At 47.1% G+C, this 22,586-nt stretch overlaps 1 protein-coding gene across 3 annotated transcripts in view; it reads right to left on the bottom strand.

Annotated features, from left to right (window-relative positions):
- The window catches only part of LOC135908031 (phospholipid-transporting ATPase ABCA3-like), a 114,311-nt gene that overhangs the window by 31,848 nt on the left and 59,877 nt on the right, over window positions 1–22,586 (bottom strand). For all 3 annotated transcript variants that reach the window (XM_065439794.2, XM_065439797.2, XM_065439802.2), the window contains 4 exons: window positions 9,615–9,768; window positions 7,741–8,000; window positions 6,323–6,525; window positions 714–1,002 (listed from right to left, as the gene is read on the bottom strand). In XM_065439794.2, coding sequence (XP_065295866.1) covers window positions 714–1,002; window positions 6,323–6,525; window positions 7,741–8,000; window positions 9,615–9,768 — 906 coding nt within the window. The remainder of the gene's footprint in view (window positions 1–713; window positions 1,003–6,322; window positions 6,526–7,740; window positions 8,001–9,614; window positions 9,769–22,586) is intronic.

Genomic DNA, 22,586 nt, shown 5'->3' with positions numbered 1-22,586 from the left:
TGAATTCCTGTTGAATTGGTGCAAATTCATTATTTGTTTCGTCGTTACAGAATACGATCCTCTATTTATCTGCGTTAAAATGAAGGTCGAGATATTTTGTATTGTCGTCGCACTTGTCCGTAAGCCTCTATAAATTATCTGCAGTTTCGCTAGTACCGCTGTGTCGTGGGCCGAAAAACCGTTTGTGGCAGCAGATGCACCTTACGTGTGTAAAGAAAGCCGAATTTACTATTATTCAAGCATCCTTAATGTAAAGCGTGACAGCGATCAGAATAGAGGGCATCCTTACTCCAGTACTTCGGCGAATTTCCAGTATACTGTGCTTCTTCAACATTCCCATATGATTTGTAACTGGTTATCCCTACAGTTGCGTTGCAGTTGCACTCCTCAAAAATATTCTATGGGAACCCTTTCTCAACGTTGTCATAGGCTCTCTTAATATCTGGAAACGATATTCGTTATATTCCGCTTTGAATCACCAAACTAACCACTTAGCACAACGCTACGATCCACTAAATGTCGCTCTGGCGTGAATCCATTCCGTACTTCTCTCCAATATTGCATTCTTTCAACTCACTTTGACCGCTCGTTGTTTAGCAATGGAAGTCGAAGCACGCGACGTGGCGGCGGGGCTCTCGTTTACGCCTTATGTCTGAGATTTGTCTTCGCGTTGCAGTGGCTTATATTTGAACAGAACGCGTTAAGCGACCCACCTTCTGCACCCTTTCGGTGATCGGCAGCAGCACAAAGTTGCTGCACATGAGGCTAGATGCCAACGGCAGGAAGATGGACCGCAGCACCTTGGGTAGCAGGTCACGGTACGTGTTCTGGCTCTTCACGTTCTCGTCCTCCGCCACCTTGGAGCCGTAGTCCAGCTGCTTCACTTTAACGCGAATAACGGCGTCATCGATGCCGGTGAGGTATTTCAGGCGCGCCATGTTGTAGATCGTTGTGATGATCAGCGCGCACTGCGGGATATCGCCGTTGTACCACAGCAGGGTACTGGGAAGACAAACACGACGTGGTCAACACTGCGCGGCAATGCAGAGTAAAGCAGCGTTTGGAGCTGTTTGGCCACAGCCATTGAGGAGCGCGGCTGGGACAGTGGCCCTTGCCTTGTGAGCAATATTTAGGTATCTAACTGATGCATAAACACCCATGCTCTACGTACATCGCATGCAAGGACGATATGCAAAATGAAGAATGACGAATGTGCATGGCACTGCGTGCTTGTGGCATTCTTTTCGTTCACGCCTTTATGACCACAGTGCACACATGATCATCAATTACCAACTTGCCGAACGTGGTCTACCTGTCATGGTAGGCCGATCGTGTACAATCGCATCGCACGAGCTAACAACATCTCGGCATAGCTAAGCACTAGGTACATCGCATGCAAGGACGATATGCAAAATGAAGAATGACAAATGTGCATGGCACTGCGTGCTTGTGCCATTCTTTTCGTTCATGCCTTTATGACCACAGTGCACAGATGATCATCAATTATCGACTTGCCGAACGTGGTCTACCTGTCATGGTAGGCCGATCGTGCACAATAGCATCGCACGAGCTAACAACATCTCGGCATAGCTAAGCAACTGATTACGAAAAGGAGCAACCGATAAGGAAACAAAGCAACTATGCTAGGCAAGTGAGCTGAATGAGACGATGTGGTCAAGTGCTCCCTCAGCTAGTTTGTGAGCGAGCACCTCTCTTCATCGAATCACTTCCCATGACTTGTTTCGTTTCGTGGTCTGTTCGGCTGCGTAAGCATGAACATGTATCATCAGCGTAAATCGAAGCGCGAACTCCTGTACGTTACACAGCTGTATCAGAACTCCTGTACGTTACACGTAATGACATGGAAATGGGACGTGTAATCCCCCTCGGTAGCCGGTTTCTAAGCACGTAGTAGTCCAAATCGGTCTCTTTGGAGTCTGAAATAAGCCACTGTTACACAAGCCCTGGTAAACATGAAACGGAACAACACACTGAAGTAATGCCTGAATTGTTCGTGTTTGAACTTATGGGGATAGTACCAACTATCCCATGAGCCCGTTTCAATAACATTTGTCTGCGCACGTTCTCTATGTAGCGCGACATATTGCAACCACATTATTACCTACTCCAAGGCGACATAGCTGCGTATTCAGTAATCTAAAGGAGGGCCATGCTGCAATTGAGAGCTACACTCAAGCGTGGCGCTGTGGAGCCCTCTTAAGCGAGTCTTACCCGAGCCTTTACCCACTGCAGATGCTTCTACAGATGAGCAGTGACCAAAGTCGTGGACAAGCGAGTGAAAGTTCAAGCATGTCTGAAAAAAAACATAACTGACTTCTGACAAGGTGAAGGGACTATTAAGCACTTGATGGTTTGCCCCCTCGCGGAATAGATGTGAAGAAATAGGGACCGTTCATTGTGAACAACGATTTTGTGCCGTGACCGAGACTTGAGTTGTATGATTGTTCCTCTTGGTGGGTGACAGTTTCTTTTTTCATGATTCTTTTCGATCAGACTAGATTCCATTTTGAAGTTGACTGTCACACTCGCCGTGCAAGCATTCCGGCATGCACCGAGAGTATCCGATATTGACAAGGTGACGTTCAGGTTTATACACGCACGCGAGGAAACGAGTGCATTCGTGGCGGCATGGGAAGAATTTGGTGCCAATTTTTTCCGTTCGGCTATTCCCACAGACAACGAAACAAACAGAAAAACAAAATTAAACCTTGTTATATGTAAGGGAGGGTGATCAAATGACGCAGGTGGAGATAACGGTATGGTTCAAGCCAGACACTTGAACTAGACTGCGGTGGAAGGGGAGCCATCAGCACTCGACCTAAGTGTCAGAGCATCAGACGAATACTATACGTAGTTTGCGATATTTGGCACTTGTGATGAATGAATCATCATCATCATCAGCCTATTTTATGTCCACTGAAGAAGGAAGGCCTCTCCCTACGGTTTCCAATTATCCCTGTACTGCGCCGACCGATTCCAACTAGCACCTGCGAATTTCCTAATTTCACCACCCCACCTATTCTTCTGCCGTTCTAGACTGCGCTTCCCTTCTCTTGGCACCCATTCTGTAACCCCAATGGTCCAACGGTTAACTAACTGACACATTACATAACCCGTCCAGCTCGATTTTTTTTCTCTTAAAGTCAAATACAGTATCGGCTATCTCCTTTTGCTCTCTGAGCCACACCGCTCTCTTCATGTCTCCTAACGTTGCGCCTAAATGTCTTCCTTCCATCGCTCTTTGCGTGGTCTTTAACTTGTTTTTGAGCTCCTTTCTCAGTCTCCAATGTTTCTGCCCCATATGTTAGCACCTGCAGAATGCATTGATTGTACAGCTTTCTTTTTAATGATAATGGTAAGCTTCCAGTCAGGATCTGACAATGTCTGCTGTATGCGCTCCAAGCCATTTTTATTCTTGTGTAACTTTCCTTTTCATGATCAGGGTTCCCTGTGAGTAATAGGCCTATGGGTAAATGAACTCCTTCACAGACTCTAGAGGCTCACTGGCGATCCTGAACTCTTGCTCCCCTGCCAGGCTATTTATCATTATCTTTGTCTTCTACATATTAATATTCAACCCCTCTTATACTCGCTGTTACGGTTACTCATCCCCAGTGTTGCTGAAAGGGACAATGTCATCTGCAAACCGAAGGTTGCCGAGATATATTCGCCGCTGATCCTTACTCCTAAGCCTTCCTAGTTTAACCTGCCTTCCCACGAGTCTCGAAGCATGCGAAGGGGAGATCGCAGTGAGCGACCGTACACCAGCTCAGCTGATAGCTTTCAATATTTCTTCTAAGCACACAGTGAATAGCATTGGAGAGATTGTCTCCTTGTCTGGCCCCTTTCTTTATAAGTGTATTTCTACTTTTCTTGTGGAGAAATAAGGTACCTGTGCAATCTCTGTAGATACCTTCCAAGACATTTCCGTAAGCGTCTTGTACTCCTTGATTACGTAATGTCTCTGTGGCTGCTGGTATTTTTACTGAATGAAATGACTTTTCGTAATCTATGAAAGCCGTATAGCGAGGCTGATTGTACTCTGCGGATTTCTCGGTTACCTGATTGATGACATGAATGTGATCCATTGTAGAGTATCCCTTCCTGAAACCTGCCTGTTCTCTCGGTTGACTGAAGTGTTGCCCTTATTCTATTGGAAATTATATTGCTAAATATTTTACACACTACTGGAAGTGAGCTAATGGGCCTATAATTGTTCAATTCTTTAACGTCTACTTTTTGTGTATTATAATGTCGGCATTCTTCCAGTTCTCTGAAACTCGAGGTCACGAGACAGTTTGTATGCAGGGCTGCTAGCTTATTAAGTATGATGTCTCCTCCATCTTTGATTAAATCGACTGTTATTCCATCTTGAGCCGCTTATACCCGTTTCATGTCTTGCAATGCCCGTATAACTTCCTCACATAGAATGAGCCTCTGTAATCTGTTCATTACTGCTCCGAATGGAGGTATCGTGGTTGCTCTGGGTATTGTACAGGCCATGATAGAATTCTTCCGCTGCTTTTACTGTATTTTCAAAATTGCTGATATTACCCTGCTTATCTTTCAGTGCATATATACTGGCTCTTCCTAGGCCGCGTTTCTTTCTCACCGATTTTTAGCTGCGTTCATTTTTTTTACTGCTTCTTCAGTATTTCTTACCTTATAGTTTTGAATATCCCTTATTTTATCCTTGATCAGTTTTGACAGTTCCGCGTATTCTATATCTCTAGAGTTGGACACTGTCATACTTTGTCTTTTCTTTATTATGTCCTTCGTTACTTGGGACAGCTTACCTACTTGTTGCCTTGGTGCCTTACCTGCCACTTCAACTGCTGCTTCTGAAGCCTAGTTACGGTTTCATTCATTACCTCTATGTCATCTTCATCTCTCTCTTCTACGGCTGCATATTTGTTTGCAAGCACCTACCTGAATGGGTCTACTTTTACCCTTACTGCATCTAGGTTGGTTTGTCTCTTCTTGATAAATTTTTCTCTTTCTCTCTTCAAATTGTGATGGATCGACCCTAGACCTCACTAACCTATGACCACTGCACTTTGCCCTACCTAACACTTCTACATCGTGCACTAGGCTGGGATCGGCGAAGTACGAAATCGATTTCTTGTTTCACCATTAGGGCTTTTCCAGGTCTACTTTCTGCTGCAACGCTTCCTGAAGAAGGTGTTCATTATTCGCAACTGGTTCCTTTCTTGCGAATCCTACCACCATCTCTCCTCTAGCGTTCCTGGAATTGACGCCGTAGTTGTCAATTGCTTGTTCACCAGTCTGCTTTTCCCCAACTTTGCATTGAAGTAGCCCATTATTTTAATTGACGCCGTAGTTGTCAATTGCTTGTTCACCAGTCTGCTTTTCCCCAACTTTGCATTGAAGTAGCCCATTATTTTAATTGACGCCGTAGTTGTCAATTGCTTGTTCACCAGTCTGCTTTTCCCCCACTTTGCTTTGAAGTAGCCCATTATTTTAATTGACGCCGTAGTTGTCAATTGCTTGTTCACCAGTCAGTTGCATTGAAGTCGCCCATTACTACAGTATACTGAGTTTGTACTTTTCTCATCACTAATTCAACATCTTCGTAAAACCGATCTATTTCATCATTGTCATGACCGGAAGTTGGAGCGTAGCCTTGTACTACTTTTAATATATACCCCTTGTTAAGTTTTACTACGACTACTGCTACCCTTTCATTAATGTTGTAGGATTCGTCAATGTTGCCCGCTATGTCCTTACGGATTAGGAACTCTGCCCCGTATGCTCCTTATCTGGAAGTACTATATAGCAGAGGAGGCCCTTAGTCAGCACTGTATAAGCCTCAACAGTTCTGATTTCCCAAACAATGCCTGATAGCTCCTCAGAGTCCTGCTCAGCTAGCTTCACTCGAGAGAGTTCGGGTGTTATACGTTGCCTGGGTCAGTTTCCATTGGCGGCCTATATCATCCTACAAAATAAAGCAACCAGTTGCTTGGCTTCACAGCCATGCCTTCTGCTAAATAATGCCATTATACTGCGATGAGCCAATCACAGTTTGCGGTGTTGGCAATACGTGTACGACACCATTAAGGTTTTGAAGTCACTCCTCCAGGTTTGGTACATATCATGGTAGGTTGACTAGCAGAGAACCATTTCTTGTATCGGCAATTCGTGTAAAAAAAACTATGTAGCTTTTGGAATCGCCGCCTCTTTGACTTCGCTAGGCCTTTCAACGAAGTCACGTCCGGACTCATATTCGCCGCTGAAGAAAAAGATTCAAAACGGCACTTTTAAAAAAATATATATTTTTTACCTGTTTTCGTCTAGAAACTGAAATCCGTAGTGCAGGCCAAATATATAGTAACGCAGGTTCCATTTCGACATATTAAGAGCCTTTTCGGTAACGTCCATGTCTGGATCGATGGTTTGCAGCAAATGGGAGCTTGCGCTCAGCTGAGGCAGTATGTAGTCGTAGAAGAACTTTCCATCCTTCGGGTGCTTGATTTGCACGAGTCCCTGTAAGACATCCAAACAGAAATCAAATACGTTTTACTGCCACAGATATTGATAGCAAGTCTAATTCATAGGTACCCACTCGAGTTTTGCCTTGTACCATCTTCATCGGCCTGGCCTGACCGCATGCCTGCTATATCACGGGTGCCGTTATATGTTCGGCATTTCAGTGTCGCCATGGGGAAGAAAATGTATCTAGCCATCAGACCAGTTCTTTACTGCTTCAGGACGGCCCTGCCATAGCATTATTTGGGCTTGATGGCGTAGACGTTACCCTAGGAGCCTTGGACTAATGCTCGTGAACGCAATCATTCCAACCAAGCCATCCGGAATGCCACAGTGTGGGTGAGACAGGAAGTGAAGGATAGCAAAGAGGAGGAATCAATAGCCGTGTCTCCCCGCATCACCATCTGGAAGTACCGCCTTCACAACGTGAGCACGCTCCAGTGAGATGTACTCATAATGTGACAAGATATTCGACAGACATGCCGTTATTGTCGACGACACGGACGTTAGAGGGGTAACATAAAAGAGTATTATCACTGGTAGTTTTCATCAACGTCATTGTCATCATGTAAATTCTTCGCTCATTCGTGTATATGATACTTTGCGCGACGCACATCATCACATACATTTGGCTAACAGTGTAAAATTCTGAAATCCAGAGGTATATAATGAGCCAAAAAGATGAACTAATCAGATTCGGAGAATATCACACATTCCTGCCGGAATTGAATCATGACTTGTATCGTTTGAGTGAATGGAAGTGCTGATCTACGACAGTTAGCCACGCGTGGCTTCGGATTTTACGGGTGGTTTGTGACGTGACCCGGGCTTCAATGACTTACGTATTAACTGCTGGGTTCTGCTAATGAAGACCAGATTCTGCATCCTTTAAGAACCAAGTGTCGACACTAACAAATACGACTCCTAAGTTTGTATTCCTGCAGAGCATCGAGTGCATATTTGGCTTTACGGCGCACTGATTAACGACTTACATCGGGGGTCGCACAATTTAAGCTCCGCGCTCGTGTTGACTATAGACCCTACTAAAATAAAAGACATCTGTGCATACCTTATGTGTGGCACAACGCGTGCACAATTTGCCCTATTACTTGCAACCTTTCACTGTTTAATTACATGTATCGTTCTTGTGCACGCAAACGGCTTTTAGAAGCCGAGCGCGGTATAGTCATGGGGACAGGCGGTGCAACATACCTGTGCATAGTGCACCACGTCGGGGAACGTTAAGGCGAGCGTGTCGGATACCCGCTCGACGTCCCAGTTGCTGCGGCGCAGCGCCATGTACTCAAGCTGGAACAGCACCGTCAGCAGCAGCGGAGGCAGCAGCCAGCTCAAGAGCGACTGCTTCCTTTCGCGCCAGATGCACGTGGCGCGCTTGGCAAGCACGGCCCACATCTGTGTCAGCAGGCCCGGATTCTCGGACACTGTGGTGGCCATCACCTTCACTAGGTCGTCTGAAACACCACAGCCGCCATTCTCTTCCGTGGGCCAGTTCATTGTGGCAGTGCGATATGAGATAGACGCCACAAAAAGACACACGCCCGTAAACTTACTTCCGCATAGTACACCAAAACACAGTCCCCACGATTCCTGTAAATTTAACCTCGGCGTGGCATCACATACTAGCACGAATCTGCAAAAAATATAGGTGTAAAGCGCTTCTATAACGCTTTCTATCGACGCAGTGATTTACTGCAAACACTGCGACCAACACAGGCGCTTAAAGGTTTGCGGACACATCAGCCGTATCGTAACCCTTGTTTCTTCTAAATAAATGGGCGTCAGATATTTATTCGCCTAGTCTTGCATGCAAACACTTTACACGGTTCTTTGGGCACATGTATAACGCTTTGGAGCGCTTGCATAAGTTATTTATTGCAAAAGCAATGAAACACGGCCCCTTTCCTGTGGATGCTTAAATTTGTTGCCCCGTATAGTTTTCCACCATAACTAGAAGACATATTTATTCCATGGCGGACAACGAAACATAGCGGATAACGGCTAGGAAATGCTTTCGGGCATGAAGAGGCCTCTCACCAAATTTGTAAATTGCAAAAAAAAATTAAAATAAGTGCGGTGCGCAGATTACTGCGCACCATACTTTTTTTCCTGAAAATACTTTAAACAAACTGCACGACGCAAAAAGGTGCAATTTCGTTTGAGAGCCCTTGCGCGCTTCCTTCTGAGGGCCGTATGCCACAGCTTCGTTGGTATATAAATCTTAGCAAGCTGGTTGTAATGTCTGCCGTAATTGCCGGCAATTTCTCACAACAGATGAGCGTGGCAATGCCGACCGCTTATTACATCGTGGGGGAGGATTATTGAGAGCACGAAGGGCGGAAGTTAAATACTCTGCTGATTCTAATGACTCGTACTTGAACACAACAGCTATTAACAGCAGCTATGAGCCCCCGCCTTCTCTAAACTGTTTGTGCAATCCTGAGGACACACCACTTCTTGATACCCCTTAAAAACAGAACTGCAGCGGCAGAATTCGTGGAAACTCGTGGACAGGGCTGGTGGCCTGGAATAGTGGAGCGAACAACCAACTTACAAAGCACGAACTTCGGTGTGTTCGAAAGGTCTCTTTGAGCTTCGAGTGCTCGAACGTTATCCGGTGGCTCAATTTAAACGTACGATATACTCGTCGCTCTGAACACACTCACTTGGCGCACTCACGTAGAGCTTCGCGATTCAGCTGACTTTCGTGTCAGGAAGTTCTGCATCCCAGCACAAGGTCATACATTCGACGCCCGGCCGCAGTGAGTGCGTTCTGGCAAGTGGAATGCAAAAGCGACAGACTACCGGGAATTAGATTTCCGCTCAAGTATCCCCGAATACGAGCTAACATACCACGGAAAAATTTCGCTACGGCCGTCTAGCATAGTTCCTGCGCTGCGGCAAAATGGCATGCTCCAATCAGTCACCACTGTAGCCAGTCGATTCGCCCAATTTCTCGTCCCACATGGTGCGTAGTGGCACGTCACTACTGTCGCACGGATAGTGCACGGAGCGTACTTAAGTTGCTCGGGTTCTTATTTTAGCGAAGAGTGAACGCGAGAACTTACCCTTGACAGCAAACATGGAGGCGTGCTGCTCTCCGATCTCAAATTGCCTCGCATCGTGGTGCTCTTCGCCGACCTGGACGAGCACGTCTTCGAGCGTAGTCACCCTGACGCCGATAGTGTCGATGCCAAGTTCCTTGCTGCGCTGTTCCAAGTCCTGGAACGAAGATTTATTTTCTTTCTTAAAACCCCTGTTAACATACCTCTGAAGGTACACGCCGAAAGTTTAGCGATTTCGTGTACACTAAATTTCGGGACAGGCATAAATGTAGCGGAGTGCAAGACCAACTGATACAGCAGAGAACTTACAAGTTTTCTACCTCAAATAAGTATATAAAGCTAACAGATAATGAAGCCAAGCAAGGTGTAGGGGAAATGATCAGTTTCTTTATTTGAAGCGTAGAAATTATGAGATAAAGGGAAAGGAAAGTGGACGAGAAACATCTTGCCGCCAGCAAAAGCCGCACTTCACACTCTCCGGATAACGCGTGCGTTGCTTTGCCAATTGATCTACGGCGGTGGCTGTTACCACGTGCACGTTCTTGGGTATTTATGCACGTGTGCGAGATCTAACCTTGAGAGTGTTAGCCAGCGCCACTCGTGGCCATGGCGGCGGATGTGAAACGTCTTTTTGACCATTGACTCGTTGGGTAAAACAACGGAAGCGTAATGCGGAGGGTGTGGGTTCGAATCCCACTGGCGGAACTGGCGGATCTATCGTCCGTTTTCGTGGTAGGTCGGAGGTACGGCGGTGGTCGGACTTGGTCTAGGCAAGGCGGTAAAACGCGCCACCGGAAAAGGCGAGGGCTCTCGGGCAACCGAGTTGCATATAGGCGCGGGGAGGGGATATGAAGGTGACGGGACGGATGGGGGGGGGGGGGGGGAGATATATGCGTGAGCTCCCACGCAACCGAGTTGCGCGGAGGGCTGGAAAAAGGGGGCGAGGAAGGGCGGTCTGTCACCTAATTAGCCTGCACGCTTGTTCACCGCGGGAAGGTTGTCAGGATTGGGGGCTCAATCCCATCGTCCGTGGTCCTTTGCCAAGATTGGAGTACGGCATGAATTCGAAGGTAGCTGGCCCATGCCGTCGTCCAAATTATTTACGCTGAGATCGTTGATGAAGTGAAGAACTGTTTCTCATCGAGAACGAGGAAAAAGGGTTTATTTACAGAAATTAAATCAGTCTAACATGACTGCTTGAGAAAAGTGTCTCAGTCTAACATGACTGCTCAAGAGAAGTGTCCTCAGCATTCGCACAACCACAGTTTTTATACACTCGATCCGCCGGTCATACGACGCGGCGACTGTTCGTTTACTCATCACCAACTCGCCGCTGCTCTGCAGATCAGTTTACAGACACAAAGGCACACACATTCCGAAGCCCAAACGACGGCGTTGGAGGGTTGCCGTTCCGGGAATTATCGGTGCCGATCGAGGGTCGCTCGTTGTTCTGCGCCACGCCGAAGCGTGAGAAGCATAAAAATACGTCGTTCCCGCGGCAGCTTGTCCATGCGTGTCAAATCAGCTCCGCGTTGGAGAACTACGGAATCATTGTTCATACACCGAACTAGTTCCGTCACAATGTCGAAGGGGCTGGAGGAAGGAGGCAGTTTTCAGCACAAAGGCCGCTTCTTGGAACGCCTCCCAGCTGCAGCGACGGAGAGGGGGAGGTGCGCGTCGTGTCGCCCTGTCGTAACTGTGTGGCAATCTTGTTTCGCAGCTCGCCATTCTTAACAGCGCCTCCATGGGCCGGAAAGTCTCGACTGTCTAGCGTTGACAACCGCTAGGCAGGAAGAGAACGGCTGCTGGTCAGGGGGGGGGGGGATTGATGTCTTGGCTCGCAGCGACCACTTGTGCATTGATGTCACCGCTCCAAAACATCCAAGGACAGGCAACTGCAAAACGAACCCCACAACACGGCTCTGCGCCGAGATGACGTGCATTGGCTCTCACTTTAGACTCGCTAGGCTTCAAAAAAGAACAACATAAGTGCAGAAACAAAAAAATGCTGCATTTCGCTATGCCAATTTCTGAAGCAAATTCCTGCTGACACATTCAGCAATCATGGAGGGAATCCTGCTAAATGAGAGGGGATCTTCTTCGCTTAATAAAAGTTAACACTAGTAACCCTAAAATTTAGGCGGGACCCTCAAACGCAGAATTCAAATTAGCCTGCTCAAACCATCCGCATTGCTATGCAACTTTCCCTTCTTATATCTAACGGAGAAGTTGTACTCTTGGAGAGTGAGGCTCCATCGGAGCAAGCGGCCGTTTTGTGTGACATTTGATTGAGCCACGTCAGAGGACAGTGGTCGGTCTCGAAGATGAACTTCGCTCCGTACAAGTAACACGACAACTTCTGGGCGGCCCAAACCAAACAAGCGCATTCCTTCTCTGAAGCGCTGTAGGCTTCCTCTCTTACATTTAGTTTACGGCTGGCGTAGAGGATAGGATGCTCCTCGTTATCGTCGCCGACCTGACTAAGTACCACGCCCATACCTCTGTCGCTTGCGTCGCATTGAACTATGAATTCCTTTGTGTAGTCTGGCGCGCGAAGCACAGGGCGAGAAACCAATAGCGTTTTCAAACTTTAGAAAGCGTTCTCTTTGTCCTTATCCCAGTGTACGTTACTCGGTGCTCCCTTTCGGAGGGCGTCTGTTAATGGACTTGCCAATTGCGAGTAATTCGGAATGTACCGTTGATAGTACCCCACAAGTCCCAAAAATGAACGAAGGTCCGTTTTCGTGCGCGGCTGAGAAAAATCTCCAGTCGTCGCTATTTTCAGCTCAGCCGGCCGTCTCATGCCCTGACCGACAACATGGCACAGATAAGTAACCTGCGAACAACCAAACCTACACTTTTCCGCTTTCATCGTTAAGCCGGCTTCCCTCAACCGTGAGAACACCTGTTTGAGGTGCGATACGTGTTGTTCCCAGCTGTCCGAAAAAATGGCCACATCATCAAGATAAGGTAAGGCGAACTCCTGCAAGTCTTTTAGGACAATATCCATTAACTTAGAGAAGCTAAACGGCGCGTTCTTCAGCCCGAAGCTGAGTGCGAGAGGGCGAAAAGTGCCTACAGGCGAGATGAATGCGGCATAGCGGCTGGCACTTTCTGAAAGGGGAACTTGCCAGTACCCCCGCACGAGATCTATAGTTGAAATGTATTTAGCAGCGCTAACTCTTTCAATTCGTTCCTCAATGTTGGGTATCGGGTACAGCTGATCCCTAGTGATCGCATTTAACTTCCTGTAGTCAACACACGGACGAGGGTCCCTTGTTAGGGGTTTCTACGAGTATTAGCGGTGACGTGTAGTCACTCTCAGCGGGCTCAATAACTCCCAACTCTAGCATGCGCTGTATCTCTGCCTCCATAATCTCTCTCTGTCTTGGAGACACCCTGTAAGGTTTTGATCTTACTGGTTCGGTAGAGGTCAGCTCAATTTCGTGCGTTATCAGTTCGGTTCTACCCGGCCGATCGCTGAATCTGTCGAGATATTCCCCTAACACCCCTTTTAGCTCATCTAGCTGCTCGGGTCTTAGAGCATGCGAGCTTACCGAGTGTTCTACTACTTCTTCTAGGCCAATTTCAGAGTTGGAGGTTGCCCTATACTCCTTAAACTTGGTACCAATGCCATCCGGCTCTTTGACGATATAGTTAACGACTCCGCTCCGCTCTACGTACGGCTTCATCAAATTACAGTGATATATCCTCACTTCCTTCCTGCGACCGGGCATTCTCAAAGCATAGTTGGTATCTGAAAGTTTGTGCAACACTTTAACGGGCCCGTCCTAGTGAACTTCAAGCTTGTTCTTTCTTGAAGGTTTGAGGATCATTACCTGGTCTCCGGCGTTAAACGTACGAAGCCTCGCATTCTTGTCGTAATAGAATTTGGCGTTCTTTTGAGCTAGTGCCATGTTCTTTCCGACTAGTTCTTGGGTTGCGCTTAGCCGTTCCAGTAAATTTAGCACGTATTCAACCACGGTTGGACTCTCCCCTCTTTCCTCCCACATCTCTCTTAACATTCTCAGTGGAGACCGGAGTGTCCTCCCATACACTAGTTCTGCTGGCGAGAACCCTGTCGCCTCATGTGGAACCGTTCGCAAAGCAAACAATGTTGCCGGCAGACAGTTCTCCCAGTCCTCCTTGTGCTCGTAACAGAGCGCACGCAAAACTCGCTTAAAGGGAAGCTGAAACACTTTTCGAAAAAAATGAGTTCTCTGCGGCATTCTACAGTTTTGAGTCCCCTGAACACGAATATCTCGCTCAAAAAGGGCGGAAACAAGCGCAAGCGGCTGTTTTTTCATGAAAACGCGCACCAGCGCCTCAGGGTATCGCGCGAACGCCGCTGTTGCCCGTGATTGGTCGGAGCCGCTGTGACGTCAGTGGCGGCAGTCGCCGGTCGGCGCCGCCGTTTGAGAGCGTAGCACGCTGTTCTGTTCTGGCTGCATAGCTGAGTTGTAAGCATTATGGAACGTTCTCGCTGTCTCGGACAGCGAGACAGCGCTTGTATTTTCGCCGTACATGTTCGAACCGACAGCCGATACAAAAAACGATGGCGGCAACGGCGGCAACGACGATGTTGAGCGTGCCAAAAGCGAGAGCGATGTGTACACCTTCTCGCGCGCTGGAAATCTTAGCTGTTACGTATGCTTTTTTTTTTTCATGTAGCTGCACGTTCCAATGACGGGAGAAAAAATGCGCTAAAGTGTCACTGGGAACTTGCTGCTGGAAGAATGCCGAAGCACTAACTTCTCATTAGATTGTAAACACGGGTACAATTCCGCGATGTCAAGCACCTTGCCGCTGCTTGTATGAAGTCCCGTGGTTTTCTGAGCGTTGATACACGATCGCGAACATAAGTGCCGCGTTTCAAAGCGCGCACATGCAGTGCTGCGAGGTACAGTCATGGAAGTTGCTTATCATACACATCCAGATCGAGATGGTCAGGGGGATTATATGTGCACTATTCAGAACATGGTTCGACGACTTTGCGATTGTGGCTCGATCAAGAATCGGTATGCGCGCTCCATGCTAGTGTTGACATAAAGATATTAGGCAGTTTTAGCACCGCCGTGTGGTAAACATGATAACTGCAACCGTACGTCGAATGTCACTAGGCAAGCCTATACTCAAATTTATACCTCAGGTGCAACGCTGTGGAAGCTACGCACGAAGTCCGGTTACCAAAATTTATTACTGCGCGCGTTTCCGTCTATGGTTCGCAGCGTGCCAGCGGCATTTGCTCGCGCGAGCATGCACGTGAAGCTGCCGCGACGGGCTGCAATTAAAGAATGCCGAAAAGAAAATTGATTTAAAAGGACGTGTTAGCAGCCGTATAAGTACACGGATTGTTTCTATGGGTAAATTCTTTTTTTTTTCATTCAGAACTGAGCTTATATATGAAAAGTTTTCTCAAAAATCGGATCAAGAAACACCGAACTTTTTCTAAGTGCGAACGCAGCCACTGCAAGAAGTATCTCAAGCCTCCACAGCGTTGCACCTGATGTATGAAACGTAGTATAGCAACGCTAGCAACAACGCGTTTCCGCATTTGTCGTAAGGCTATCCGGCTATCGCGGAAATGGTCCGAGCACAGCACAGTTGATTTCGTCGGCACGAACTTATCTCTCCTCACCGCACTGCGCTGCAAGCTTCTTGTGCTTCGGGAACCTGTGAAACACCACATCGTCTCGCCCGCGTGTATTCGCGCAGCCGATTGCTGCACAGAACGAGGGCATGTTGGGCGCCCTTGGCTGTAGGCACTCACGCAGCACAGAAGGAAAGAACAGTCTACGAAAATCGCAAAACAAACGTGAGCGGCGGCGGCGGCAAATCTCTCGTAGCGTCGTTCAGTAAAGCGCAGGACGGAAGGAGGCATGCCAGCGCATGCCAGCACGCCGGTCCGGCAGCTCGGTCCCCGCCAGTGACGTCACTCTCGCCGGTTCTCTCCTCTGGTAACCTCCTCACCCGGCGCTCCGGGAAGCGATGGGGGCGTGTCCGCGGGGGTGATTTAGAAAGGATTTCCGCCCCTTATATTAACAAAACGAAGAAAAAAAATTGCGGAACCGTAAATTATTAGGTCTGTTCTTCCCAATCCCAGCAATTCATGGAAATTGAAAACCGCTTCAGCTTCCCTTTAAGCACGGAATGCCACCTCTCTACACTGTTTGACTGAGGGTGATAGACAGAACTGTGTATTAACTTTACCCCGCACTTTTGCAAGAATGTGGAAGTCAGTGCGCTCGTGAATACTGACCCTTGATCTGCCTGAATTTCGGCTGGAAACCCAACTCGTGCAAACACTGTCAAAAGCGCGTCTACTACTTCGGTGGAGCTGAGCTCTTTCAAAGGGATTGCTTCTGGAAACTTGGTAGCCGGACACAGCATGGTAAACAAGTACCTGTAGCCTGATTTTGTTTTTGGAAGAGGCCCCACCGTGTCTATTACAAGTCGTCCGAAAGGCTCTGTTATTAAGGGCACTACCTTCAGTGGAGCTTTCCAAGTCTCTCCTGGTTTACCAGAACGCTGGCAGGCGTCGCATGATCTTACAAAGTTTTCTACATCTCTGAAACAGCCAGGCCAGTAGTATTCCATAAGCAATCTTTCCTTTGATTTGTTTATGCCTAGGTGGCCGGACCACCCATTTCCATGACAAAGACTCAAAAGGTCCTCCCTATACTTAGTAGGTATGAGTAACTGATCTAAAATCCTACCCTTTCGATCTCTGTAATGCCGATACAACAATCCTCCTCTCTCATGTATCGTTACGTTGCGCCTAGCAATGCCTTCTTTAGCTGTGTCACGTAATCTAGCTAAGCTCTCATCATTCTTTTGCTCAGCTGCCAGTGACTCTCTATCCACGCGTAAGAGTTGATCAAAGTTCTTTGAGGCCGGTGATAATAACGACCCTGTCTCGCTTGGGAGCGCGTCTGCTTGCTCTTCCTGCAGGCTAGAACTCTGACACTCTAGTGCTACGCTCTCATTGAGCTGGTCAGCTGGCAGGCTCTCCTCAACTGTTCTTTTGTCCCTCGGGCCTAGCTCGGATTCGGGTATTGAAGTTATCCCCTTTTCTGCTTGCGCTGGAGGAGCTTGAGCATTTTCAGCCGAAAGCGCCGCGATCTTACGAGCTTGGCCTCGCGTCAATGCCTGTACTATGCCCTCTCCCAGTTTGAGCCCTCTGTCACGCAGTAACTGATTCGAACGATTCGAAAAGATGTAGGGATACTGCAGTGACAAAAATTTGGAAACTGCAGCCTCAGTCTCTAGCTCCCCGAATGGTCCACTGATTTTGACTTTGGCCATGGGCAGACACACGCTGTGTTCTTCTACAACCTGTTTTATCCATGCTACTTCTCCGGTGAAGTCATCTACCATCACGTAAGACGGATGGACAATGTCCAGCGTGGCGGCACTGTCTCTTAGCACTCGGCATGGTTTTCCATTAACTTGCAGGTTGTGGAGATACGGACTTAAAAGTTCCATATTCTCATCTTTTTCCTCCACGTAGGAAAAAACTACGCTAGACTTCTCGCAGTTTACAGCTATATGTCCCAGTTTGTGGCATTTGTAACAGCGAATTGGTCTAACAGATTCGAATTTTCTTTTCTGTTCTTTTTGTGCGGTTTCTCCGTTAAGTTTCTCCTCGCTCTTTTCTGCGGGCTTTTCCGCCATGTCTACAGGCTCTGATCGTCTAGTTTGCGCACCCTTTTTGAACGGAAATGGTTTCCGCGGTCCATTTCGACCGTCCCAGTTTCCCTCCTCGACGTTCAACTTTCTGCGGGTTGCGTACTCTTCGGCTAATTCAGCCGCCCTTTCCACAGTGTTTACATTACCTCTGTCTTGCACCCACAGTTTCACAGCTTGGGGGATGGTTTTGTAAAACTGCTCTAAACACATGCATTCAATGATCATGTCTCTGCTGTCGTACGCTTCCGCGCTTTTAAGCCACTCGACTAGGTTGGCCTTTAAGCTATATGCAAACTCCGGATAGCCCTCGCTATCTTTCTTGCCTGTGCTCCTAAACCTTTGCCGAAAAGCTTCGGCTGAAAGGCGGTATTTCTTCAGGAGACTAGCCTTAACTTTTGCATAATCATATGCATCCTGCAGACTCAATCTGGCGATTACTTCCGCCGCCTCACACGGCAACATAGACAACAACCGCTGTGGCCATGTACTCGGGCCGAAGTTCATCTTTTCGCAAGTCCTTTCAAAATTGCTTAAGAACAAGCCTATGTCGGTCCCGACCTCAAATGGCTTTAATAGCCTGTCCATGCGGTACGATTCTGCCTCACTTGATCATCCCAGAGCGCCTTCACTTCCTTGAGACAACTCCAAACGTTTGCTTTCAAGTTCAAGTTGCATTTTTCTTAACTGAAACTCGCGATCTTTATCGCGTTCCTCTCTCTCTCGCTTTTCTCTGTCCAGTTCTTCTCTTTCTCTGTCCCGTTCTTCTCTTTCTCTTTCCCGTTTCTCTCTCTTTTTGAGAAGTTCCATTCCCATTTCAATATCTTCCTCACTGGCCTGATTGGAAATTAGCTCCAATAATTCCGATTTGAGCATTTCCTTGCGTACATCTAGGCCCAGTTCCTCACCAACAATCAACAACTCGTCTCTCAGCAGTGTCCTTAAATCCATGACTGCTGCTTTACTGCCTTGATTCTGCTCTCTAAATCTAGCTAGGAAAACACAACCTAGCTAACACACAACAATCTAGCTGCCCTACTGTTCTAAACAGAACAACCACAAAATGAAGCCTAGAGAGTCAAAGCAAAAACCAAGCACTCACCGCAGATACAGCACCATGTCGCAAAGTCCATCTCACCGCTGTCAGCCAGTTGTCAGGATTGGGGGCTCAATCCCATCGTCCGTGGTCCTTTGCCAAGATTGGAGTACGGCATGAATTCGAAGGTAGCTGGCCCATGCCGTCGTCCAACTTATTTACGCTGAGATCGTTGATGAAGTGAAGAACTGTTTCTCATCGAGAACGAGGAAAAAGGGTTTATTTACAGAAATTAAATCAGTCTAACATGACTGCTTGGGAAAAGTGTCTCAGTCTAACATGACTGCTCAAGAGAAGTGTCCTCAGCATTCGCACAACCACAGTTTTTATACACTCGATCCGCCGGTCATACGACGCGGCGACTGTTCGTTTACTCATCACCAACTCGCCGCTGCTCTGCAGATCAGTTTACAGACACAAAGGCACACACATTCCGAAGCCCAAACGACGGCGTTGGAGGGTTGCCGTTCCGGGAATTATCGGTGCCGATCGAGGGTCGCTCGTTGTTCTGCGCCACGCCGAAGCGTGAGAAGCATAAAAATACGTCGTTCCCGCGGCAGCTTGTCCATGCGTGTCAAATCAGCTCCACGTTGGAGAACTACGGAATCATTGTTCATACACCGAACTAGTTCCGTCACAATGTCGAAAGGGCTGGAGGAAGGAGGCAGTTTTCAGCACAAAGGCCGCTTCTTCGAACGCCTCCCAGCTGCAGCGACGGAGAGGGGGAGGTGCGCGTCGTGTCGCCCTGTCGTAACTGTGTGGCAATCTTGTTTCGCAGCTCGCCATTCTTAACAAGGTGAAGGAAAGGGCACGTAGGAAACAAAGGGGAACGAGGCAGAAAACCGAAAATCATGGAAATTTTGAAAGTGGTACGACCGAGGTAGCTACTTTAGTAATGAGAACCTAAAAACGCAGCGATTTAGTAAGGATAGAGAATTATACATGACGTTCTGAAGTGTAGGTAAAAAACACGAGAAATTAATAGGGAGCATTGCTTTCGTTTGATAGAACCAGAGTTCTTCAATGCTTTGGCATAATTGATATGAAAAATTATGTACGTCGTGCTCTACTTATTTATTAGCTTCTTTATGGTGCAGTTGTCATTATGTAGTTTACCACTTGAACCTATAAAGCATGTTACTGTAGTTACGAGAACCCCGTGAAGTAGGAATGAACAAATTTGGAAGCATTTTCTATTCTATATACGGCATCGCTAAGTGGAAAATGCGACCAGGGTATACCTTACGGGGTTTGTAAGATACGGCCAAACAAGATTAGCAGTATCAAACAGCAAAAAATGAAGAGTGTTTCCCGATTGCGCGTGAAAGAGCAAACGATGCTATTAGCATAGTACTTTGCCGTTTGTTGAGTTTGCTGGGGTATACATAATGGAAAGGAGTGAGGTTGAGGTAGGTTATGTAGCTATGAATGGTCGAAGCAGAGTAGTGTCAAGGCTGATCGTTAATTTTGCTCGGTGTTGTATCGGTAGTGGTGAGACCATCTTTGAGGAACACTCAGCTTCCATACTTTTGTGTTGCGTTGTGTTTTCTAGTGAGCTATCTCTTACGTGCACAGAAATACGTTGAATTTTATTGTCAAATGGTTAAGTGTTGGTGTAGAACAATGGACACCTGTGCACTTCAAGATCATATGCGTGCGAACGCATCGTATGTAAAGTGTTAATGGTGAAGTTTTTAGAAATCTCTTGGAAAGGAGGCCTGTCGTATGAGTGACAAGTGATCCCCGTGCGCATGGTGTGAAGCCGTTTGGCAAAAAAAATAAAGGAACAGGAAAATCAGAGAAGTGGCGCGCGACCAATAAAGAAAAGAACAGAAAGGTGTCACGCGACTGCAAGTAGAAAGTAAAGAAGAAAAAGATAATGTGATGAGGTAGCAGGTGAGTGAGTGACGTGGCCCTCAGCAAGCGCGGACGTGTCTCCACCTGCTACTCGGAAAACAGTCGCAAGTGGCTCACAAGGCCTGGTCTGGAAGGGGACACACCGGCAACGCACCGGCGCGCGGTCCCCTTAGAGTGCTGCGACGTTGCATAGCAGAACCCGGGCAGGTTCTCGCTGCAGTTCCGGCCCCGGCCTGTGCCCACGGAGGCAAGCCCAGGTTTCAGCATCTCGCTACTCGCGAGGTACGTCCTACTCATCAGATCCCGACCGTCCTATGCAACAGCAGCCTCCTGACTGCCTGACCAGTCCTGTGCTAAGGCGGTTGCTCTGAGACCGACACGAGTGAGCCAGGACGTCCGAACGGTCAGGACTTTGCACTATAGGAGTGTATATATTGTATATGTTCTTGTTCCTAAGCGGTTGCAGTGCTTGCTTTGCAGTTCTGTTGTATTACGTCCTTTCTTTAATTAAAAAAGAAGCGCTTTTCGTGCGTGCAACTTGTCCACGTCTGTCTCTAGTCTGCCGGAATTCGTGACAATTGTAATAAATTCCCCAGGAACTACTTGCTTACACGAAACAAGCACTTATTATATTTAAACAATCATACAAAACAAGCATAAGCAAAGTAACACTGTACACACGTTAAGAACACCTAAACTATGCAATATACGGAGTGACAATTTTTAAGTTTACCAGAAATTTTTAATATCGCCTGTCGCAGAAAACAGTTCAAGTACTTGAGCTGGTTTATTCATGCAGGCGGACATTGCTTGCACGAGAAATCAGAACACGTGTTCCACAAATTAAAGATACACTAATTAACTTCTCAGTTGAATAATTTACAGAACATAGCAGTTTGCAAATTGGAGCTGGTGAGATTGAACGGCGTATCCATAGAAATGAATTTCTTAAATGGCACCAGTTTGTAGATGCACGCCATTGAAGTCGCCGTAAAAATGCACTGTTGTTCCACCTAAGGTTTCACACAAAACGCTCTTTTATACATCGAACCACAAAAGTAAACGGACCGCGCATGCGTTTCGTCCACACTTCCAGAAATAATATTAAGAAACTGGTGTAATTGGGGACATTCCTTTCAAGTGGATACGTCTCGCAAACTCACCGGGTACATATCGTAAATCGCAATATGTGCCATAAAGTAAATATGTGGGGCGTTAATTTGTTATCTTTTTGTAAATAAGTCTAATACGCATTTCGAAATCTCATGTTAGTAATGTGCGCGGCACTTCGAATATTCCAGCTCAAGGACAAGAATATCATAATTATTGTCCTTAAGCTGGATTATTCAAAGAGGCGGACATTACTAGCACGAGAAAATGAAACACATATTCGACTAATTAAGCATATCACTAATGAAATTTTTATTTAATTACTTTAAGGCACATACTGAAATTTACGAATCGTAGCGTGAGTTTGCAAGACGTATCCACTCGAAATGAAGTTCTTCGGGTGACACCAGTTTTTAGGTATTATTTCTCAAAGCTTGGGACGAAATACGTGGGCGTTCCATTTACCATCTGCCACAGGCGATTTTTTAATAATTGTGGGAAGCTTAAAGATGACCACGCCCGCTTACAGTTCTACTCGGAAAGTCCCGACCTTTTGGACGTGCTCGCCCAATTACGCTCCACTACCCATGCACGTGGTTGAGTGGTGGAAAAGCGTCTGAGTTGGAGCATTTGAAAGTTACGAACAGCCGATGTCAGCACTGCAATCCACAAACAAACCTTAACTAACTAAAGCTGGGAGGCCCAACTCTTCAGTGACAAGTTAGCTGGGCTGACCGCTCTTTAAGCCACCTTCAGCTTTCGTTTGCAAACACGCGCGAGTGGCTGCTGCCGCACCGTTTGCTATGTGACTTAGAAGCAGTTCTTTCTTGACGCTTATTCGGGAGACTGTGCTAGACCACTAATAAAAAAACTTGTAAATCGGTAGCGCGTGTTACGGTCTCGTATGGGATGTCCTTCGTCTACGTAGGTTTAAAAGCATACTCGGCCATGTGCGTACACACTTAGTTTCAAACTTCTACGTGTACCTAAAACACGTCTAGGTGGGGCTCTGCTCAAGTGTGAAGGAGTATGTATCTGCAGTAGCTTGCTTCGTTGGCAATCACTGCCATCGTGACTGAGGGCTCGCTCCTTTATGTTATAGTAGACCGTGCGTAAGGTGCACAAGAATCAGGCTTAAGAAACACCGAAATCCACAAAGACCATGCGGCAGAAAACTCAACAGTTTGCAGTCAGTGGTTAATGTTACGGTTATCGAATGTATACTA

Source organism: Dermacentor albipictus, chromosome 1 (assembly GCF_038994185.2).
Source record: "Dermacentor albipictus isolate Rhodes 1998 colony chromosome 1, USDA_Dalb.pri_finalv2, whole genome shotgun sequence".
NCBI lineage: Eukaryota > Metazoa > Arthropoda > Arachnida > Ixodida > Ixodidae > Dermacentor > Dermacentor albipictus.
This window is presented reverse-complemented; position numbering and strand designations above follow the sequence as displayed.